General features: G+C 38.7%; 2 protein-coding genes across 2 annotated transcripts in view; one reads left to right on the top strand and one right to left on the bottom strand.

Annotated features, from left to right (window-relative positions):
• LOC119547873 (neural cell adhesion molecule 2) overlaps positions 1 to 19,832 on the bottom strand; it is a 74,508-nt gene that overhangs the window by 26,513 nt on the left and 28,163 nt on the right. The gene's annotated exons all lie outside the window — the stretch shown is intronic.
• LOC119547874 lies at positions 7,260 to 8,088 on the top strand. The gene has a single exon (XM_037854910.1). It carries the CDS (start codon positions 7,407 to 7,409, stop codon positions 7,833 to 7,835), a length of 429 nt encoding a protein of 142 aa, XP_037710838.1. The 5' UTR covers positions 7,260 to 7,406; the 3' UTR covers positions 7,836 to 8,088.

The raw sequence follows: 19,832 nt of genomic DNA, 5'->3' as shown, positions 1-19,832 counted from the left end.
TTCTACCATAAATTCAGCAAAATTGCGTCTATGACTTAATAATTTCCACGTGGAAAACATTTTAAAGTTCAATTTGCCAATGTCATCCATTATATGGGTGAAAAGGCAATATTTCGTTATTGGATTTTTGGGGTAGCCACGTGTGCTGTTATATTGCCAAATATTTTTTCAAGTGCCTAAGTACCTATTTATTATTATGAATTGTAAATTTAAAGCATGTACATAGTAATTCAATGTAAATTAAATTGTTTAACAACTTGAAAGAATTTTTAGAATATTTGGACTTTGATGGAAATCATTTTATAAGGTAATTCAAATTACTTATAATGCCAACATATCACTTAAAAGCTAGTTCTTCATTTCAAAATATTTTTAAATAATTAACAAAACGACTAAGAAAAATATAATTATTCAAGATACATTAAATTTTTTTAGAAATTGTAAAGTAAATTACTTTTTAAAATTTAGAACAAGCCATTTAAATATTTGTTATATACATAATATTATTTTAATATCTTTGCTCATGTCAATATATGTGATGAGCACAATATGTTATCCTTGTTAATATTTTAGTTGCAAGTCATGTGATATTAATTTCGTTAAAAAGCAAAGATAAATCAAACAGTTGCCATTCTAAATTCTGGCTCCGCTGTTTAGTGACTCTTCTGGCAGACAAACTAAGCAGTGTGACAAATAAACGAAACGCATAAATAAAGTACTACCCTCACCGCACTCACACACACCCAGATGATACCAATACGACAGCAGATACCCACACAAGCACAAAATGTAGCACTCGTGACAGTATATTCGCATATAGATCAACTCGGCGTCGTCGACACGGAAGTTGCCGTTGTATTTCCGGTTGTCTCGCTGACATTGCCGCCATTGCAGCGTCGTCGCCTGTTTGTCGCCTGTCACACACACACATACACAGCCTGAAACACACACACACACACACACACACACTCACTGATATAGCAAAACACACAAACAGTGCAAATGAGATGCCAAAATAGTTGCGTTTATGGTTAACATTTGGAGGTAAATGAGTTTTGCTTATCCACTTGATGTTTCAGTTTCAGTTGCTATTTTCGTTTTAGTTGCCTTAGCAGTTCGTTTTGCATTTTTGGTTTCAGCCCCGGCTTAATTGTGTGCTTTTGTGTGACATTCAGGATCCAGGATCCAGCAGCCAGCAACCAGGACATCCGCATGTATCCAAGTGCCATTCGCTGGTGATTAAATTTTCAGTTTTACGGCAACATTTTTGAATCTGCAGGGAGGGGGTGGGGGGAATGGGAGGTGTTCGCTCACTCACTAATTGAAATTGCTTTTTCAAAGGCACTTTCGGTTGGATACAAAGATGTCATCATATTCTCCCTCGCCCTGGGCGTCAAATTAACTCATTATAATTTTTGGGTCGAGGGGCATCCAGCCTGCAATCCAGCCTGCAATCCAGCCTGGGAAAATCCAGTTTGCCGCGCGCAGCAAATTGAAAATTTGTTTGGGAAAACTCAATTGCTGCATAAATAGTTTAGCCCATGCTGCAGCTGTGGCCCATAAAGTATACGACCCGTAGTCGGTCGCAGCTTATTAATTACCGCAACGATGTGGATGGCGCCCCCCGGCAGCCAATGGAGCAGCAATCCGGGGCATCCGTCAATGTTCTAGAGGATAGCAGATAGCTGATAGTATCTCCCATCTCCACATCCTGGTGTGCATTAGATTTTAATTGCACGTAATTTAACATGACTTGCTGGCGATGCCATCGACAAGCGATGTGCTGTGCCAGCGGATTTGCTACAAAGGAAATGCGAAATGTGTGATTGACGTCGAGCACTTGGCTCGGTGCAATGTGCCACGAAATGAAAGGATTCTCCAACGACCGACCAACATCTACCATCCGCCACCGCATCCGCAACAAATGAATCGCTCGATGGCAATAAAAGCCATCAATAACCGGGCTCCAGATGTCAATTGATGGGAAGAACTACAACCGACAGCCCAAGGATGCACTTGTCTCGGGTGGTAATTGTACGGACTGAAAGCAGTTGGCCCAGTGAAATTATCACAGAAACGGGTATAAGTAAAACACATCATGGCCTTAATAAAATATAATCAAGCAAATGGCTTACGTAAGCCATCCAAGTGTATTTTGCTACAAAGGAAAATGGCAAAACAATGCCTTCAGGGCAGATATAAAAATAAACTACCAAATGTATATAGAATGAAAGTGAACGAAAGGTAGTTTTCTTAGATGAAAAAGTTATGCCATTTCCTGCCTAATTGCTGGGACAACAAGTAAATACTTTTTCTTTCACTTGCTGCCCAAAAAAACATTAAAGGAAAATATAAACAATCTAAAGAAATCAATTTCCTTTTACTTATTTAAACAAAAATGTAGTTTTCTTAGATGAAAAAGTTATACCATTTCCTGCCTAATTGCTGGGACAACAAGTAAATACTTTTTCTTTCACTTGCTGCACTAAAAACAATAAAAGCAAATATAAACAATCTAAAGAAATCATTTTGCTTTTACTTGTTTAAACAAAAATATGTTAAAAAGAATGTTGATTTAGACTTTATTCAAAAATCTCTTCTGTAAATGTGTTTAAAAATAAATGCAAAGAATAAATAAATAACTCCACAGTTAGTAAATTCAATTTATTCATTTTAGTTAACATTTTCATTGCGCAAAACCCATTCCCTGAGCTTGCCATAAACTCAACTCTTCAAGGGGCTCTTAAAATTTTAAATTCCATATTTCCTGCATCAGTTTTAAGCTCTAGCTAACTGTAAAAAAATGTGGGCCATAAAAAGTTTGCAGGCCAACATAAAGCCATGAATGGCCAGAGCAATTTGACAGCTGTTGATGGATTTGGGGGAGTGCAAACAGAACTATAACCATGGCTATAACTATCCATGTCACTGGTGCTTTCGCCGACTGCAACTTTAATGCCTGAAAAGGAGATGGGGGCTTGGGTGGATTGGCAAATCAATAAGGATGCGGATTCGGGGGTTCCTTTCCAACCCCCCGGGAAGCAAAACACCCGATAACGGCCCGCTGGATTTATCCCCATTCAGGGTCTGGTCGAAAGGAATTGCTGCAGTAAAAATTGGCACTGACAAGCAGCCGGGTTTCGAGGTGGATCTGGAATCCAGAATACAGAATCCAGCAGCCAGAATCCCAAAGTGCTGGATGTGGCAGCGGTGGCGGTGATGACAACAGGAACAACAACAAAAACTGGCGCCACCAAACTGCGACGCCATTTGTCTGCCCAAATAGGAAGCAGCTTACCAGAAAAAAAAAAAATGCGGAAATGTGGAAAAATATCGCCCTCTGGACGTGACCTAGAAATCTTAAGTTTGCCCCAAACTTAAATGAACGAATGACTTGTTAACTTGGCCCTGTGCGTGTTCTGCTCTTCGACATTCAATTGATTTATTGGTGCTGAATTTTTGCCCCACCATAATTAGGTTTTGTTTGTACAAATTGATTGAGTGTCCAGTTGATTGCCAGCTCATTTATTAAAGCCAACTGACATTGGCCACACCATATTAATAATTTAATTAGTTTTCGTTTCGAGCCAATTTATATGGCAATGAACTGCCTGGCATACATATCTTTGATTTAAGTCGGAAAAAGGACTTTTAATTAATTCCGATAAAGGCAATTTCACACCAGGTAATCGATGCATCAGTCATTAAGCTATTCACAAACAGGCTTTCATTCGCATTAAGTGATATTATTAAAACATTGCCGCCAGAGCAATTGCACTTTCAATAATTTTCGTAAATAAATCGAGTTATTGTCGGTTATTATTAACAGAAGCAGAAAATTTGTTTAAACATAAGTTTGGCTTTTGTTACCTTAAATCTTCTTAAGATTTATTCAATCGGTTTTAGAAATATTTGATTTTTTGATTACATTTTATTCAATATTTTATTTATTTATTTATTTATGTAAGGCCAACAATAAGTGTTAAGTTAAGAGTTAAGACCTTCGGCTCAGGGTTTTGAGTTGGCTGTATTTTGCATTTATTATTTTACATTTTCTAAAGATTGTTTACTTGCGATTAAAAAATATTTGTTTACTTAAATAAATTTAATTTAATTACTGAATATGGCAGCTATAATAATACACTTCCTTAATATGGTGGGTTTTAAATATATTTGTATATTTGATTTAATTTAATATCATTTTTGTGAGTTAGTGCTGAATAAAAAGAACATATATTGGAGCTCAGCTAATTTGTATCAGCTGCCAACCGAATATTAACTCATCAATCATATTATAGAACATATATCTTAAGTATTTAAGAGCAAGTGTCAGACCCTTGTCTAGTATGGTTTCTAAAGGAACAACTTTTTTATGATTTTCACGCCTCCGGGTTCTTAACCTTAATGTAAAGATTTATTCATATACAGAGGCCACACCAATGCCCCCACTTGAGTTGGCCTTAAATATGTTTTAATTTTAGCAGCATGACTTCATGGCGATATTATCGATTTGCCGAATGGTTGCCAAAAAATGTTCCGTTCCGGCAAATGGCCAATGTCAAGAGGTTGATGTGGCTGCTGCCTTCGGAACATTTGAGGGTCGACTGGCGCCGTCTGGTCGCGAGTAGAGCGAACAAAGTGTAACCTTAACACACGCAACTGAAATGGCGAAGGACTTTTCCACCCCCTTTTCCGTGCCACCCCCTTCCCCGTTTTCCAACAAAGGACAGACAATGCCGTTCATTACAGGAGGCGAAGCGTAGGAAAAACAAACAAGTTTTCCCAGCGTTGGCGACGCCGCTGCTGATAAAGCACAAAATTGTCGTCAAGGCTTTGCCAGAATTCTTTTTTCCATTTTTTTTTTTAAATTAAACGGGGTCTGGTAACCAGGACGGGGAGGGGGACTTAGAACAGCCGGAGGACTCTCGTGTGTTGGGCGTCATAATAAGGCTAACACAATGGGCAGGATTAAGTGGGTCCAAAGTGCAATGTGCTCGTCCTTTGTCGTTGCATTTGAAGCCCGGCAGCCCGAGGCTGTTGCTTGTTTGTTGCGCTTTTGTGTCGACGGCAACAACAGCTTCTGGTCGAGTCCTGGTCCTCCAACGAACATGTGCATGTCCTTGTTGGATGTCTAGTGGCTTCCACTCCCGACTCCCGACTCCCCACTCCCGATATGTATTTGTACGTATGTACACCCTACTAATGCGCTCTGGCCTGATTCCCGGCCCGATTCGCATTGCAATTGCAAAGTAAATGGCCTAATGCGCTTATCCTTTTAGCGTCGGTTGGGCATTCGTTTAGACCACCTCACCTCACCAAACCGAACCCAACTGAACCTTTTCCTCCTGGCTTCAGCACCTCCATTATTCTTTCCACTATACTTCCTCTCCACACACTTTTTCACACCCATTTCGGATTTTTTTTTCTGCCGGTCTGTGCAAACATTGTCGCTATCGCAGTCGTTGGGTTTAAAAATAATTTGAATGCTCTCTGCGACTTGCTCACAGCGGAAGTGAGCTGGGAATTACGTTATAAGTAGCTAACTTCCTTTGCCCAGGAGCAACTTTCAAGTTCCGTTTTGTATTTGTTTATCTAGGCATACTTAGAAAGCAAGTTGGCAAATAATAGGTAACTGCTCGTTTAATAAGGTACTCCCACTAGATAAAAGTTTGTATATTGCGTTTTAAAATTTATCAAAAGATAACAATATTTAATATTTAAACAAAAATCGTATGTATATATTCCAGGTATACCCCAGATTAACTGCATAATGGAATTAGGAAATAAAAATTAATGAGCTAACTCGAGGTAAATTTAAAAAATATTAGAAAGCAAAAAAATGAAATTTAGTCATTGTGTTTTAACATCTTGTAAACAAATTTTAATATTTTCTAATTTGTTCATACCTAGAAAATGTAATTACCAAATACGGTTAAAGTAAAAGCTGACTAAAAAAATATTTTAACTGAGCCCAAACTACTTACATTTTTCAAAAATATATTTTAGGACAATTCTTCACTGTTTAATTAAATCAATCCAGGCACTTTTTAGGCGTTTTTCAAATTTTTCCCTTGATTGTACACAAGGATAAATGGGGCATGTTGTACTAATATTGGACGACCTGGAGGCAAGGCGAAAAGTTTGACATTTTTCCTGTACGATTGTATATGGCCACTCGCCGAAATCCAGTCAATTTTCGTCCTCTCACGCTCCAGTGAACGATTCGTTCGGGAATTGGTCCCATGGAGGGCCAAAAAAAAAAACGGCAGAAAGCTGCGAGCCATGCGGTTGTCAAATATTTGCACAGTTGTTAAATTCCATCAATGGCCTGTCACAACCAGGGACACATGTCAACGGCAGAGATATTTACCTTTTCTTTTTATTGCGAAAAAACAACCAAGCTATTTGGCCAGATTGGAACACGTGAGGGATATAAACAAGAGATAAAACTATGCTAATTAAGTGGCAATTAGGGCCACCGAAGAAGTTTCCAAAACTCAGCTGTTGCACACCAAGCAGATAATACCAACAATGGCGTAGAACCAACAAAATGGTGGGTTGCTGACTTCCGGTCTACGACGCCCATATCACACACACAGCATACTCCCGCAAAAGAGAGAAGGAGCGAGAAAGAGAGAGGGAGAGCCGCCATCGAACGCCATTGTTTATTTAAGCCAATATCCCTTATTTAAGTTGAACTTCCTTCCGGCAGACATTCGTTGTCAGCTGTTTGTTTGGCTTTTGTTTGAAATATTTAGCACTGGCGCAAGTGCAAATAGCAAATAGCGGCTCTATTTGGACAAAAGTTCAGCAGACACAACACAACTGCAGTTTGTCTGCGGCAGTGGACAAAGTTCAGCCAAAGGAAGTGTGAACTTTGTGCCATTATATAAAGTTAGCGGCACTCGTGCGGAGCCAAAAAGCAACTCGAAAATCACATGGCATAAATTGCCGTGCGAAATTCCTGTCAAATTTGCCAGCATTTGACCGCAAATGAATGCAATCGGCCAAAGGGGAGAAACACCACTTGGCAAACATTTTATTTGCCAGTTTATTTTGAAGGAGTCAAGCCAAACTAATGCTTATATATTGTGTATAAGTGGACATCTGTCTTTTTACTTATTAAGCAAGTCATTTTCAGATGAATCATATAATATATTAAATCTTAATAAACTTGTAGTTAAATTTTCATCATCAAACTAGCCATGTCCCATGAATGTCAAATATTTATCGTGATTTCTGTACTCAACTCCTATAGTTTTCAGTTTTTCTAAACCATTCAAACACACAACATCTACTTTTATACGAGTTCGAGTAAATAAATAAAGTTCAAAATTTACATTCCAAAATATCGGCACTGAAAGTTGTTAAAAATTTTACATTCCCGAAAAACTTTATTCGCCAAAATGGATGATTGCCTACCTGGACCATCAAGAAAATATCTATGCAAAATGGAGAAAGTGAAGACGCTCGATCCCATTCCGAGCTGCCCAGAATTCCCCAGACCTAGGGGTCCAATGCGAAGGATTAGCCCGGACAATGATGAGCCTGCTTATGATGACTATGATGATGATGATGATGAGATCGAAGTCCCCAGAGTGCGTAGGGTCAAGCGCACGGTGAAGAACAACAAGCTCGTAATACCCAAGGGCAGGAAGCGTCCCAACACCAAGGTCGCTGTGAAGAAGAAGCGTGCTGCAGCCACCAAGAAAACTGGTCAAGGGAAGACCGTTGACATCCCAGGGTCCGATAAGAAACAATCCACCGAAGATCCAAAGCCCGAAGGTAGTAACAGCTGGCTCTTCTGGAAGAGGTGGTTCTGCAACGATCCTTAAGCCAAATCAAATCAACGAGCAGGTATCTCCAGAGGAATAAGTAATGATCTAATACAAGTACCACTTCTATAACAAGGATTTTAAATATCTTGAATAACACCTTTTTATCATGTGAAATCTCAAATTTAAGGAGCCGCACTCGGCACTTTCGGCCTTTCGACAAATTGCATAATAAACACGCTGCCAGCGGAGCCTTGAAGAAGGATGCTCGGGGCCAGGTCCATTATGCACCTGCAGATGGCCAAAAACTTTACCGTTGCCATTATCTTTTTAGAGGGGGCGGGAGGGGAGGGGTGAGTGGCTCTGCCCTGCTTTGTTTCAACATGTTTGGGCTAATTAATGTCGGGAGCCATTGCAGGGCTAACTTGGCCAACGGTCTGCCATTTTGTTGTCCACCTATACACGGGCAGGCAATTGAAATTTAGGACCGGAAGTTTATTGTAGCAACAATAGAGCGAACTTGGCAGCGGATACCATCCCCCAGCCGGTGGTGTCCTTTAAGAACTATAGTTCTCTATGGGGGGTTTTGTTCTTAAATAAATCCCTACGAGCATAAATGAAATGCAAACTTTTTTCCGGTAAGCTGGCGCTCTAATTGTTGCACTGCAGTTTCCAACTCCTGTTGTTTCAGGTTATCTGCCCCCTGGCTTTTCTCCGGCACCCTCTTGTTTTTATAAGAATATATATACTTTTTTTCTATCTAATATAGAGCACCTTTAAATTGAAAACCTAATGAGAAAACGCCCTTGGGGAAGTGCTCAAAAATTAAACAGAAAAGGCTGCTGGTTAGGTGCTCCTGCCAACATAATTGCGCTTAAAATCGTTTAAGTGTTTTATAATCCGCCCAACGATTTTTTCCAGCTGCTGTGGCCGCTTTAAACGATGTGCCATCCATTCTGGACGATACCAGAAATCCGCAAAGAGTGTAAAAAACATGCAGAATGGGTAAAGCAAACCGAAATGGCTTTTTAAAGCGTTGGCCAGGACGACGATCCTTTCATGAGCGCGTGTGTGAGTGTGGGTGCGTATTTGCTTGTGCTGGTCAGTTAAGGCTCTTATGAACGCACTCACACACATATACACTCGTCCATGGGAGCCATTAAAAGCGAAGCAAATTTTTGCACGCCGTTTGCGGATTTTTGGCGCTTTTCTTGTGGCCAACGCCGCACCATAGTGGTATGCAATTCGCCAGCGGTGCAGCTGCCGTGCAAGTGGGTTAATTACGTACGTGGTGCGTACACACAGCCACGGAAATTAGCTTATTGTCTGAGATATCTCATTTCAATTCAATTTTTTTAGGCTCATTAGGATAATTTCAGCGAGATGTGTCTTATACGTATATACCATTTCGTAAAATTATTTTTAATGGTGACTAAAAGCATGCAACCATATTTTTTCAGTGGCTATGTTTTGATTTACGCGGCATACTTTTCGACACCTTTAAATAAAGTTGAATTCTGTGATTTAATTTGTAAGGTTTGAATTACACTTCAATTTTTTTGGTCATCAACGGGCTTAGAACTATTCAACTTCATCTAACAGATCATACTAGCAAATATATTAGTTAAATTTCCTTAAATTAATTTTAAATGGTGACCAAAAGTATGCAACAACATTTTTTCAATTCGGAATTTTGATCATTTACTAAGAAACTACGTGTTGTTTTACCATTTCGTAAAATTTTTTTTAATGGTGACCAAAAACATGCAACCATATTTTTTCAGTTACTATGCTTTGACTTACGCTGCATACTTGTCGACACCTTTAAATAAAGTTGAACTCTGTGATTTAATTTGTAAGGTTTGAATTACACTCCAATTTTTTTGGTCATTCAACTTCATCTAGCAATATATTAGTTAAATTACCCTAAATCAATTTTTTATGGTGACCAAAAGTATGCAACATTACTTTTTTAACTCGGAATTTCAATCATTAATTAAGAAACTACGTTCTGTTTTATATTGCATACTTTTAGACACCTTTATAAGTGATTTTAAAATAACAGTGTTCGAGTTATTTTACTACCCGTTTTACATCGGATTTTCTAAGACATCTCTCTTTCATGTTTTCAAATTAAATCAAGCAGTTTGTATGTGCCCTTTTCTACAGACCAGCTGTTACATAAATATTTATATATGGAAGCAAACCCAGTTTTATGTTCTCTTCAAAATTGTTGTGACATTCTTTCGCCTGAGTGCCAGCCATTTGACTTGAATAATCCCAAGCCAACCCGCAACACCTTAAAGCCAAGACGTAAATTAAATTTATTCACACATTTGTATACGGAGATGTGTGTGCTCTGGGAAAACCTTTGAGCTTCCGCTCTATTTTCACCCACAAGCCGGGCGCCAATTGAGGTCACAATTGTGGGTGAGGAATCCGTCTGCGGACCTAAAATACATTTCATACCTTAAAAACCCTTTTGGCCGGGGCAACCACTCGACGCACCACTTGCTGGAATTCTGAAAAAGTTCCCACTTACCCGGAACTTAAGACACTCAAGGGCTGGTTCGCATGTGTGTGTGAATGGGACATATGTGTAGACCACATGCACCGAGCAACAGATACATCGGCCTTCGTATGCAAATACCGGAGTGAGCCACTTAGGAGCATCTCAGGTTGGGATGCCTCCACCTTTTGGCTTACGTACCTGCAGGAGACAAACAACAAATAAACATAAGTAATAATGTCGAGCTTCTGTGGTTAGTGACATGAATATGAATGTATCTTATTTTTTTACATATTTATTTCCGCTTTTTTCAGTTTTCTCTTCCCTATTGCTATTCCCAAGGAAGTATGCTTATTTAAATGGCAAACAAATAGACATGCAAACCAGAGGACCAGGACCAGAGAAATATGTAACCGAAGCTGTCGACAGCCTTTGCCCTCGTCCCATGTCCTGGGTGAGGCGATTGTGAAGCGCTTAAATCTTTAGAAAATATCTAAATTGTTCTCCATGGCTTTTGTGTCAGCTGTCCCACCCAGACACACAGATACACACGAGCAGGCGAGTGTGCGACATGCATTATGCTGTTTTTGACTTTGCCACAAAACTACGTAAAAATGTCTTTCTCGTTTCGCCTCGTTGCCTGTGAAATGAACTTCATTGTAAGCCGCTCTGGGGATTTGCTGTGACAAATGAAATTTATAGTTCTCCGATCCCCTATTCCCCGGACTGCACAACTGCAAAGCTGCAAATCTCCGTATGCTGGAAATCTAATTCATCTTTCAAATTAGTAACGTATTTTTCTGCATATGGGATTCGACTTAAACGGAAGTAAAATTGATATGGTATTGCTCGTATGTTTTGCCTTAAAGCAATTTAAAATAAATGAATATTAAAGAAATTTTAAATAAAATTTAGTATTACACATAATTATAGGTCATCTTTAATTTATTAGTAACATATTATATTCTTGAAAATATATTAGCATTGTTATAAATCCCCTAAACAGTTTTTTTCTTAATTTGTAGTATAATCACTTGAAAAGAATATGGAAATATTTTTTCTCAGCAGTTAAGTGTTTATTATGGTATTATGCTTTATAGGTATTTAAAATATAATTCAATTAAAATGCCTAATTCTTGTTAACCACATTTTTGTTTTCGTATAAAAACTTCAATTATATAAAGCCGCAAGTCTGCATAATGAATCATTTTATCTAAACCTAAACTTGACAGTGAATTTGTTGCGTAGTTAGTTGTTTAGTTAGCGCTCTTTAAATGTGAAGTAAAATATTTTAAAAATTCAAATAAATACGAGGTATCAATCTAGTCGAACCCCCGTCATTATCTATGTGACTAGCTTTTCGTGTAGCCAGCAACCGACAATGGTCCTTTGCGCAGATGTGACATGCAGCCCCAAAAGTGGCATAAATAAAATTTCATAGCATGCTTTTTTGCGCTGGCAGCGAGAGATGCGCATACGGATACGGATGTCCATGGGCAACGCCATTCGTCATCTATTGCTGGACAGGGTTAACCCCGGCCAAGAGTGGTTTTTATATAAGCATCCATCATTCCCAACTTACATCCCCCCCATCCCCCCAGATTTTTTGACCAAGCCAAGTCATTAGCCTGAGTGCGGGTACTTTAAATTTGTCAATGGGGATGGGGGCACACTTTAATCAGATTTATCAAAGGACATGGGACACAGGACATCGTATGGGCCTGAGTGACAGCTGTTTGCGGTCGGTCAGCTCGGGTGGTCAAATGGATAGCCTGTTGCATTCGCTCGAGCACCGAAAAGGGGTTCCCCTGCTAATCTAATAAGTTGCCTAACAAACCGCAGGATACTATCCTGTAATACAAAATCCTCATTCATGCGAGTGTGTGTGCGGTTGTGTTGAAGTGTGTGTGAGCAGTGCAAGTTGTTGTGGTTAATTTTGTGAGAGACAGCTCTCTAAGTGTGGCCTGCACTTGCGGTTGCTCGAAGATTTGATTGCAACTGTAATTTGGGCACGCCTGGCTGCCCAATAGCTCTTCTATGACCTCTTAAGCGAGAAGAGAAGTCGTTTATTACATGGGGATGCACTTTCTGCATTAATGAGTTTAATACTCTCAAGATATCCTATCTTCAAACGGGCGTAAACCATTTTAGATTGTGGTATTGGTGACGAATTTAACTTTACCACAAATGCAAAATCTTTAATCACTTAAGGTAGATCTAATACATTACTCTTTAAACCAGTAAAACCACTTTTCAACACATTTAAAATTTCGAAGTAGAGTGACCAGAGTTTGGAAAAAAAATTATAAAGATGTCTAAAAGTATGCAATAAAATATTTCCTATTGGAAAGTTGAGAGCATTCCGCTGCATACTTTTAGACATTTATATAAGTGATTTGAAAACTTTTACTGATTTCGTCAATGATTTCAATGGCATTTTATTTATTTTATTTGTTTTAATGTAAGGAAATTTTTCTGGTGTAACTATCTCCTTTTCCCTCTCGCTTGAGTGACTGTGCCGAATTTCGTGTGGAGCTTGCCAGCATTTGTTTTAAAATTAAAGTGCACAGCAGCAGAAAAGCAACAGCGGGCGCACTCCTTTTTGTCTCCAGCCAGGATAACACTATCCTTTTCAAAACGAAAGCGAGGACCATGGGTGGCCTTTTTCCCGGTTCTTTCTACGCCACATTCCGGTTGTACTACATATATCTGAGTTATGTGCCATCAGCCAGTGCTGATTAAGCGGAGCATCGCAGCACCGCGGGCACCTCCATCTTCTCGTGATTTTTCTGGTCTGCGGGCGGTACGGAAATGTCGGGACCCGAGTTTGCCATCGAATATAGCTCCCCAAGTATGCTTTGTGCTTCTCACGGATATATATGAACATTGTTCTGTTCAAACGAAAAGAAAAAGCTCTTCGAGTGGACTTTAAAAGTTGAGGGGCGATGGGTGAAACGAGAGAGATGTGGCGAATGGAGAAAACAGTTGCTAAGCTGCTGAGTGGACTTAGCTATTTTTCTAATATGAAAACTTAGGAAAACTTTTGAAAACTTGTAAATTTCAGATTTATATTTTCTTTATGTATTATATTTTTATTTATTTTCTTTATGTACTGGTTTTATGTACATTGTAGACAAAGATGTAATATCTTTCCATAGTATTTCTAAGTCAAAGTGAATAACATGTTTCTCTCCAATTATATTCAAAGTCTGAAAGTAAATTCTTATGACTTATATACGTTTCTATTAGAGTGTTCACTGTTACTATAAAGTACAACTGTTAGTAGCTAGCAATAAAGCGTTTGCCACTTATTTAAAATGCTTTATGATCTCTTTCGATTGTACCTATATTAATACAAAATAACTCATAATTGCATAAACAATTCAATTAATAATGAAGCCATCTAAAACGCTTTAAAAGCCTTTTTATACTAACAGGCTTAGTTGCTTATGACATTTGGTAGTTCACCTGTCACTATAATGCAATTAGGTATTTTTTGTTTGGGCAGTAGGCATTTGCATATGTCACATAAAAAACATTATATTGCCCACAGTGAGAGCTTATTTAATTAACGATCCAGACAGATTAAATACAAATATTTGCACTAAGCCTATCAAATTAGATTAAATAAATAAAATAGCTACAAAATACCGTGCTTATTGCATTTACCAGCATGACCCGATTATGGTTGGAGTTAAACATAATGCAATGCGTTAAAAAAGGGAATATAAATAAATAACTGATTGGGCTTACAATGTCATTAAAAATAAACGACCACGACCAGAGGAGGCGTACAATAAATATTCAAACAGGCTGCTAGGCGATGCTTAGTTGCTGTTTCACTTGTTTTTGCGGCTGTTAATGTTAATTAATTTCAACTAAGCGGCTTATGCATATAAATGGCGAATGAAAGAGCGAGCAAAATGGCATCAAATGACATTGAGGCTCTGTGAAAGCCGACAAGATAATTATTAGTTATTTAAACAGCTTTTGTTGCATGTTCCATGCAAATCCGCCGCGATTTGTGCAGCGAGCAAGCGTGAACAAATGACAGCAAAATTGCAGTGCCCAAAGGCTTAAATTGATTGGCTCGACCTGTCTTGGGGATGGCAAAATAATATATCATAGGTATAATGAAAATATTTCAAAAATATAAAAAAAATTTAAAAAATATATTAATAGAATCAAGGAAAACTATTAATTTGTAATATAAAACATTACACATTATATCTTATTTATTTTACGTATTTAAAATACAGGTCTATAAAATATTTAATTTAATTTTAAATATCATTTAAATCTATTTGACATTTTTTGGTTTTATTGTCATATCGCGATAGTTACGACATGATTGCGACACATCCTTACATCCACTCCTTTTCCCCTGGGGCACATCTCCCGCAGCAGAACTATAAATAATGTTATAAATCATTTAATTTCCTGACCCGAATCAATGTTTTGATAGTGAAACATTTAAGGAAAAAAAACAAAGAAGATCCCTGGAATACCGAAACAAAAGGGCACAGGCTTTAAGCTGTCCCATTCCTTTCCCCATTTTCCCTTTATCACAGACCGGGATAAATCAGGGACCAAAACCAAAGCAATAAATAATAAATCAGCGCTAACAATTTGCACAGCATGCCGCGCTCAGTTTTTCCTTCTTTCATTCTTGCGCTGCTCAAAAGCGGGAAAATCCCGCTGATAGCTGCTCGTCGGGCGACTCGATTTGCCATTCATGAAAATTATGCAACCAGATGAAAAATAATGAAATTAATTGCTCGGAAAACAGTGGGGCAGCAAACCAATGCGAATGGGAATGTTTGGGATGGTCAACGAGTTGAATGGGGAAAATGATTTCAGCCCAAGAGAATTTATCTTGATTTTAAAAAGGGACTTAATGAAAGGGAATACAAAATGTAGGTTGCCTAGGAATTTGAAATTAAAAAAATATGCCATTAAAATATGTCAAGAAGGATTAAAAGGACTTGCTATTTAACAGATAAAGAAAAAGCCATAAATTTCGCAATGACAAATGATATATTGTGGTAATAAATAAGCCAATTTCAAAGTGTCATCACGCCTTCAGCCATCGATTAAGATGGATTTTATGGGTCAAAAATAAAAACCCCCACATTTGTATAAATCAGGCAGACAGATATCTCCCCTACCCACCATTCATGCAAATCACTTGATGTGACTTAAGTAGAAAATGCTTTTAGCATATCAAAATGTTGAAACCTTCAATGAAATTCAATTTGTTAGCCCGAATCATGGTTGTGGATATAGAGCAAACGTTTCGGCTGCATCCTGGCATCCTGGTATCCTGGAATCCTGCTAGTATCCTTGGCTCCATCCCGTCAGTCGTTAATCAAAGTTAAAATGCGTTAAGCAAGCGCAGCCAACGCAACAAAATGCGCATTTCGACGCCCGTGCAGCTGGAAGGGAAAATTCCAGATGGGCAAATGGGTGGGAAAAATTGGTCGGAATGGGAGTGGTATTGTGGGCGTGGCAGTGAACTGCCCCGATAGTGTGCATTGCATTCGACTTCCGCTTCCTTGGCAGCCGAGCTGCCCTTCCGCCTCCACTGGCTCGGCGATCTCAGCTATGCATTTCCCTCGACGTTTGCATGTTTGCACAATCCAGCGGGCGACGCGTTATAAACAAAGTTTATTACAACGGCTCAGGATTTGGTTTCGGGTGTGGACTTTGGCTACACCGAGAAAAATTATGCACAAGTTGATCGTCAGCTCAAAAAGTTTTATACTTGTTCTCTGAATTTTAAGAGACTGTTTTAATATTTATAAATTATAACGACTTTAATGAACTGTTTATGATTTTAAGTATCTTGATTTATATAAGATATCAATTTTGTAAGTAAGTTCCTGTTATGATTTTTATACCCGTTACTCGTAGAGTAAAAGGGTATACTAGATTCGTCGGAAAGTATGTAACAGGCAGAAGGAAGCGTTTCCGACCCCATAAAGTATATATATTCTTGATCAGGATCACTAGCCGAGTCGATCTAGCCATGTCCGTCTGTCCGTCTGTCCGTCTGTCCGTCTGTCCGTATGAACGCTGAGATCTCGAAAACTATAAGAGCTACAATACTGGGATTTGGCATGCAGATTCCTGAGATTCCTGCGCAGCGCAAGTTTATTTCAAAAGAGTGCCACGCCCACTCTAACGCCCACAAACCGCCCAAAACTGTGGATCCTACAGTTTTGATGCTAGAATAAAAATTTTAGCTGAAATGTATTGTTCTCATCAATACCTACCGATTGACCCAAAAAAAAGTTTACCACGCCCACTATAACGCCCACAAACCGCCCACAAACTTCAAAAAATCGTAAATATGAACGCGGATATCTCGGAAAATATCAAAGATAGAGAAACGTGATTTCAGATTTAGATTCCGTAGGCTTAAGCGCAGCGCAAGTTTGTCACGCGAATATGCCACGCCCACTCTAACGCCCACAAACCGCCCAAATCTGTGGCGCCCACAATTTTTATGCTAGATAAAAAATGTTAACTGAAATGTATTGGTCTCGTCAATACCTATCGATTGATCTAAAAAAAGTTTGCCACGCCCACTCTAACGCCCACAAACCGCCCAAGCCTGTGGCGCCCACAATTTTCGTGCTAGATAAAAAATTTAAACTGAATTGTATTGGTCTCGTCAATACCTATCGATTGATTTAAAAAAAACTTTGCCACGCCCACTCTAACGCCCACAACGCTTAAATCTGTCTACCGCCGGTAGGTGGCGCATTTGCTGCTTGCATATCTCCATTTTCCTTTGGTCCCTTTAGCTGAGTAACGGGTATCTGATAGTCGAGGTACTCGACTATAGCGTTCTTCCTTGTTTTAATATTAGTAATCATTGTCATCCAAATATTATTTTTGGAAGAACAAAAAAGTTTGGGGTATTTCAATTTGGATGACAATAAGCTGCCAACTAAAATATGTATTATATAAATTAAATCAAATAATTAAAGTTAGCTTATTAAATCTTTCTCAAGTACATTGAAAAATAATTTATATTAATTGTAACTGTAGGCAATTTTAATAATAAGAAAATAATAGTCTTTCGACACCTAAAAATATTTAAATTAAAATTAAATTAGTTATTACAAATAATTATTCTATTATTTAAGTTCCTGAGACAAACATTTTCAAATAAAATCTTTCAGTAACATATGTCACAATAAGGATGATATGACAACACTCATCAGATCCTTACTGTTTTTTTTTGCGAGACCAAACATTCCCAATGCATATATGTAGTGAAATACAAAGTAAAGATGTCCATGATATTGTTTAGATTTTTTGCCCCTGTAGATCTTGGGGATTTTGCTGGGGCATTGTTGCACATTCTCTGGAGGCGCATAACTTGTCGAAAACTTTATGCGCGCCACGTTGCTGCTGACAAAATGGCGACGTCCCGACAATGTCCTCCGTTGATATGCACTTCGTGACCCCAATTACAGACACGTCCCCAAGCCAAAACCAAACGCAAGCCCAAACGGAAAGCCAAAGAACAAGTCCTTTAGCATGGCCACACTCGACTTTGGCATCTTTGTCGCCTGCTCAGCCAGCTATTAAACCAATCGTCTGGCAATTTGTCAAACATAAAACTATGCAACTTCAATAGGGAAATTGCCGGCAAATTCAGCAAACGTTTTCAAAACGTTTGCCCTCAAAAACTCGTAAATTGCAATGTTTGTGAGATCGAGATATGTGCTTGGAAGATAAATGAAATGCATGTAGGCAATGCAATTAAGTGCGTTTATTGGGCACTTTAAGCAATCTAAAGTTCATTGTAATGAGTTTAATGTGTGATATTTTGTATATATATGTACATTTTACAAGAATTAATTTGTATATTATGGCTTAATCGGTTTTATTTGAAGGTAGATTTTTATTGGTTTTCCAAGGCCTCATCAACAAGAAATCAGCTAACCAAAATAACAAGCGACTAAAGCTCGTTTACCAGATTTCCTTTTGCTTTCAGAGTTTCAATTTTATTGCCATCTTCGAGTTTGCTCCTCTGCCGTTTTATTAACGAAATTGCTACTCTGATCTAGGCGATGGGGCGTGGTCTCAAGAAGCTCGGGGCTTTGATTGCGCCCAGGTTTTTCCTCTCCGGCTTTTAACAGTTTCACCAGCTCGTTTTCTTTCAAGTAGAATTTGATTAAACGCCGTCTATTGATTTTACACCCCAAAAGACACAAAAAAAAAAGTGGAGTGAAAACTCCGGAGGGAGAAAACTTTGCAACTACTATGTATTTTAATTAGACTTTGCCATCGTTGGTTGATTTTGTTGACTTCCGACGCTTCTGCTGTTTTCTGTTGCGGTTGTCAGTCAAAACCACAGGATATTTAAATTAGCAGCTTTCTGGTTTATGCCTGGCTAATAGTGCGTTAATATATCGGCTTGTAAGTATCTAGTTCCCACGAAACTTTCGCAATCTATCATCTTTAATGGCACAAACTAATTGCACGCTCGACATGGCGTATACGTGATGCTGGCTTTAGTTTAATGAATTTAATTAGGTTGATCACAAAAGCTCAAAAGGGAAAATGGCTAAACATTTTTCACAACAAACTTCAGTTCGTGTGTGTGTGTGTATGGTGTATGGTATATGGCATATGGTGTGCGGGGAACTTAAGGATCCCTTTGCAGTTTAAGCCAACTCCTTCGCAGTGTCCTTCTGCTCGGGCTGCCAGCTGCTCTTCCATCGGCTCTTCGTTAAAAGTTCTCAAAAGTTAACTTTTTAGTGTCTGCTGTGACTGGGGAGTAAACTTGCAATGCACTTGGCACATTGCCTACACCAACAGCCAAACGGAGTTGACAATTTTTCTCAACTTCTGTTTCTCTGTTGCTGTTTCTTGTTTAATGAAATGTCGAAAAATAGCTCTAATTAAAACAGCACACATTCTAGGAGTGTCCTAGAAAAGAATGCAATTATAGTTTAGGATATTGGCAAAATTACAAATTGTGTGTTCTATATTTGGAGCAAACTTTATGATGGCTGTCATCTGGCATTTGTAAGCTGCTGCCAAGTTTGGAATTAAAAACGATTAGTCAAAAGAACACAATGGCAAAACAAAAGGAGTTGTTCAGGGAAAACATGGAATAATTTGTCTAACCAAGCTGTATTAATTTTCAATTCAGACATTCTTCTACCATTATTATGCAACCGAAATGGAACTCCTTTTCCCCTGAGGACTGCGTAACCCGATTCCCTGTCAAGTTTTGAGCACAAAACTCTCGGCACTCGAGTTACGCAATTTCCTGGAGCTGAATCGCATTTGCCACATCCTGATTTCAAATCCCCAAGCCACTCCCTCCTCATGCCATGCCATAAAGCTGCACAAAAGTACTATTTATGCAGAAAAAAGGGCGAAAAATTTATTGCTACCCTGGCGCACTTCCTGGTAAAAAAAGGGGCGGAGTTCCATGGGAAACCGAATACTGGTTCCGTCTTATCAAGAACTTGGCAACCGAAACACTCTGGCAGGCACACATGCAGGCATTTCTCGTTCGA

Source organism: Drosophila subpulchrella, chromosome 2L (assembly GCF_014743375.2).
Source record: "Drosophila subpulchrella strain 33 F10 #4 breed RU33 chromosome 2L, RU_Dsub_v1.1 Primary Assembly, whole genome shotgun sequence".
Taxonomy (NCBI): domain Eukaryota; kingdom Metazoa; phylum Arthropoda; class Insecta; order Diptera; family Drosophilidae; genus Drosophila; species Drosophila subpulchrella.
This window is presented reverse-complemented; position numbering and strand designations above follow the sequence as displayed.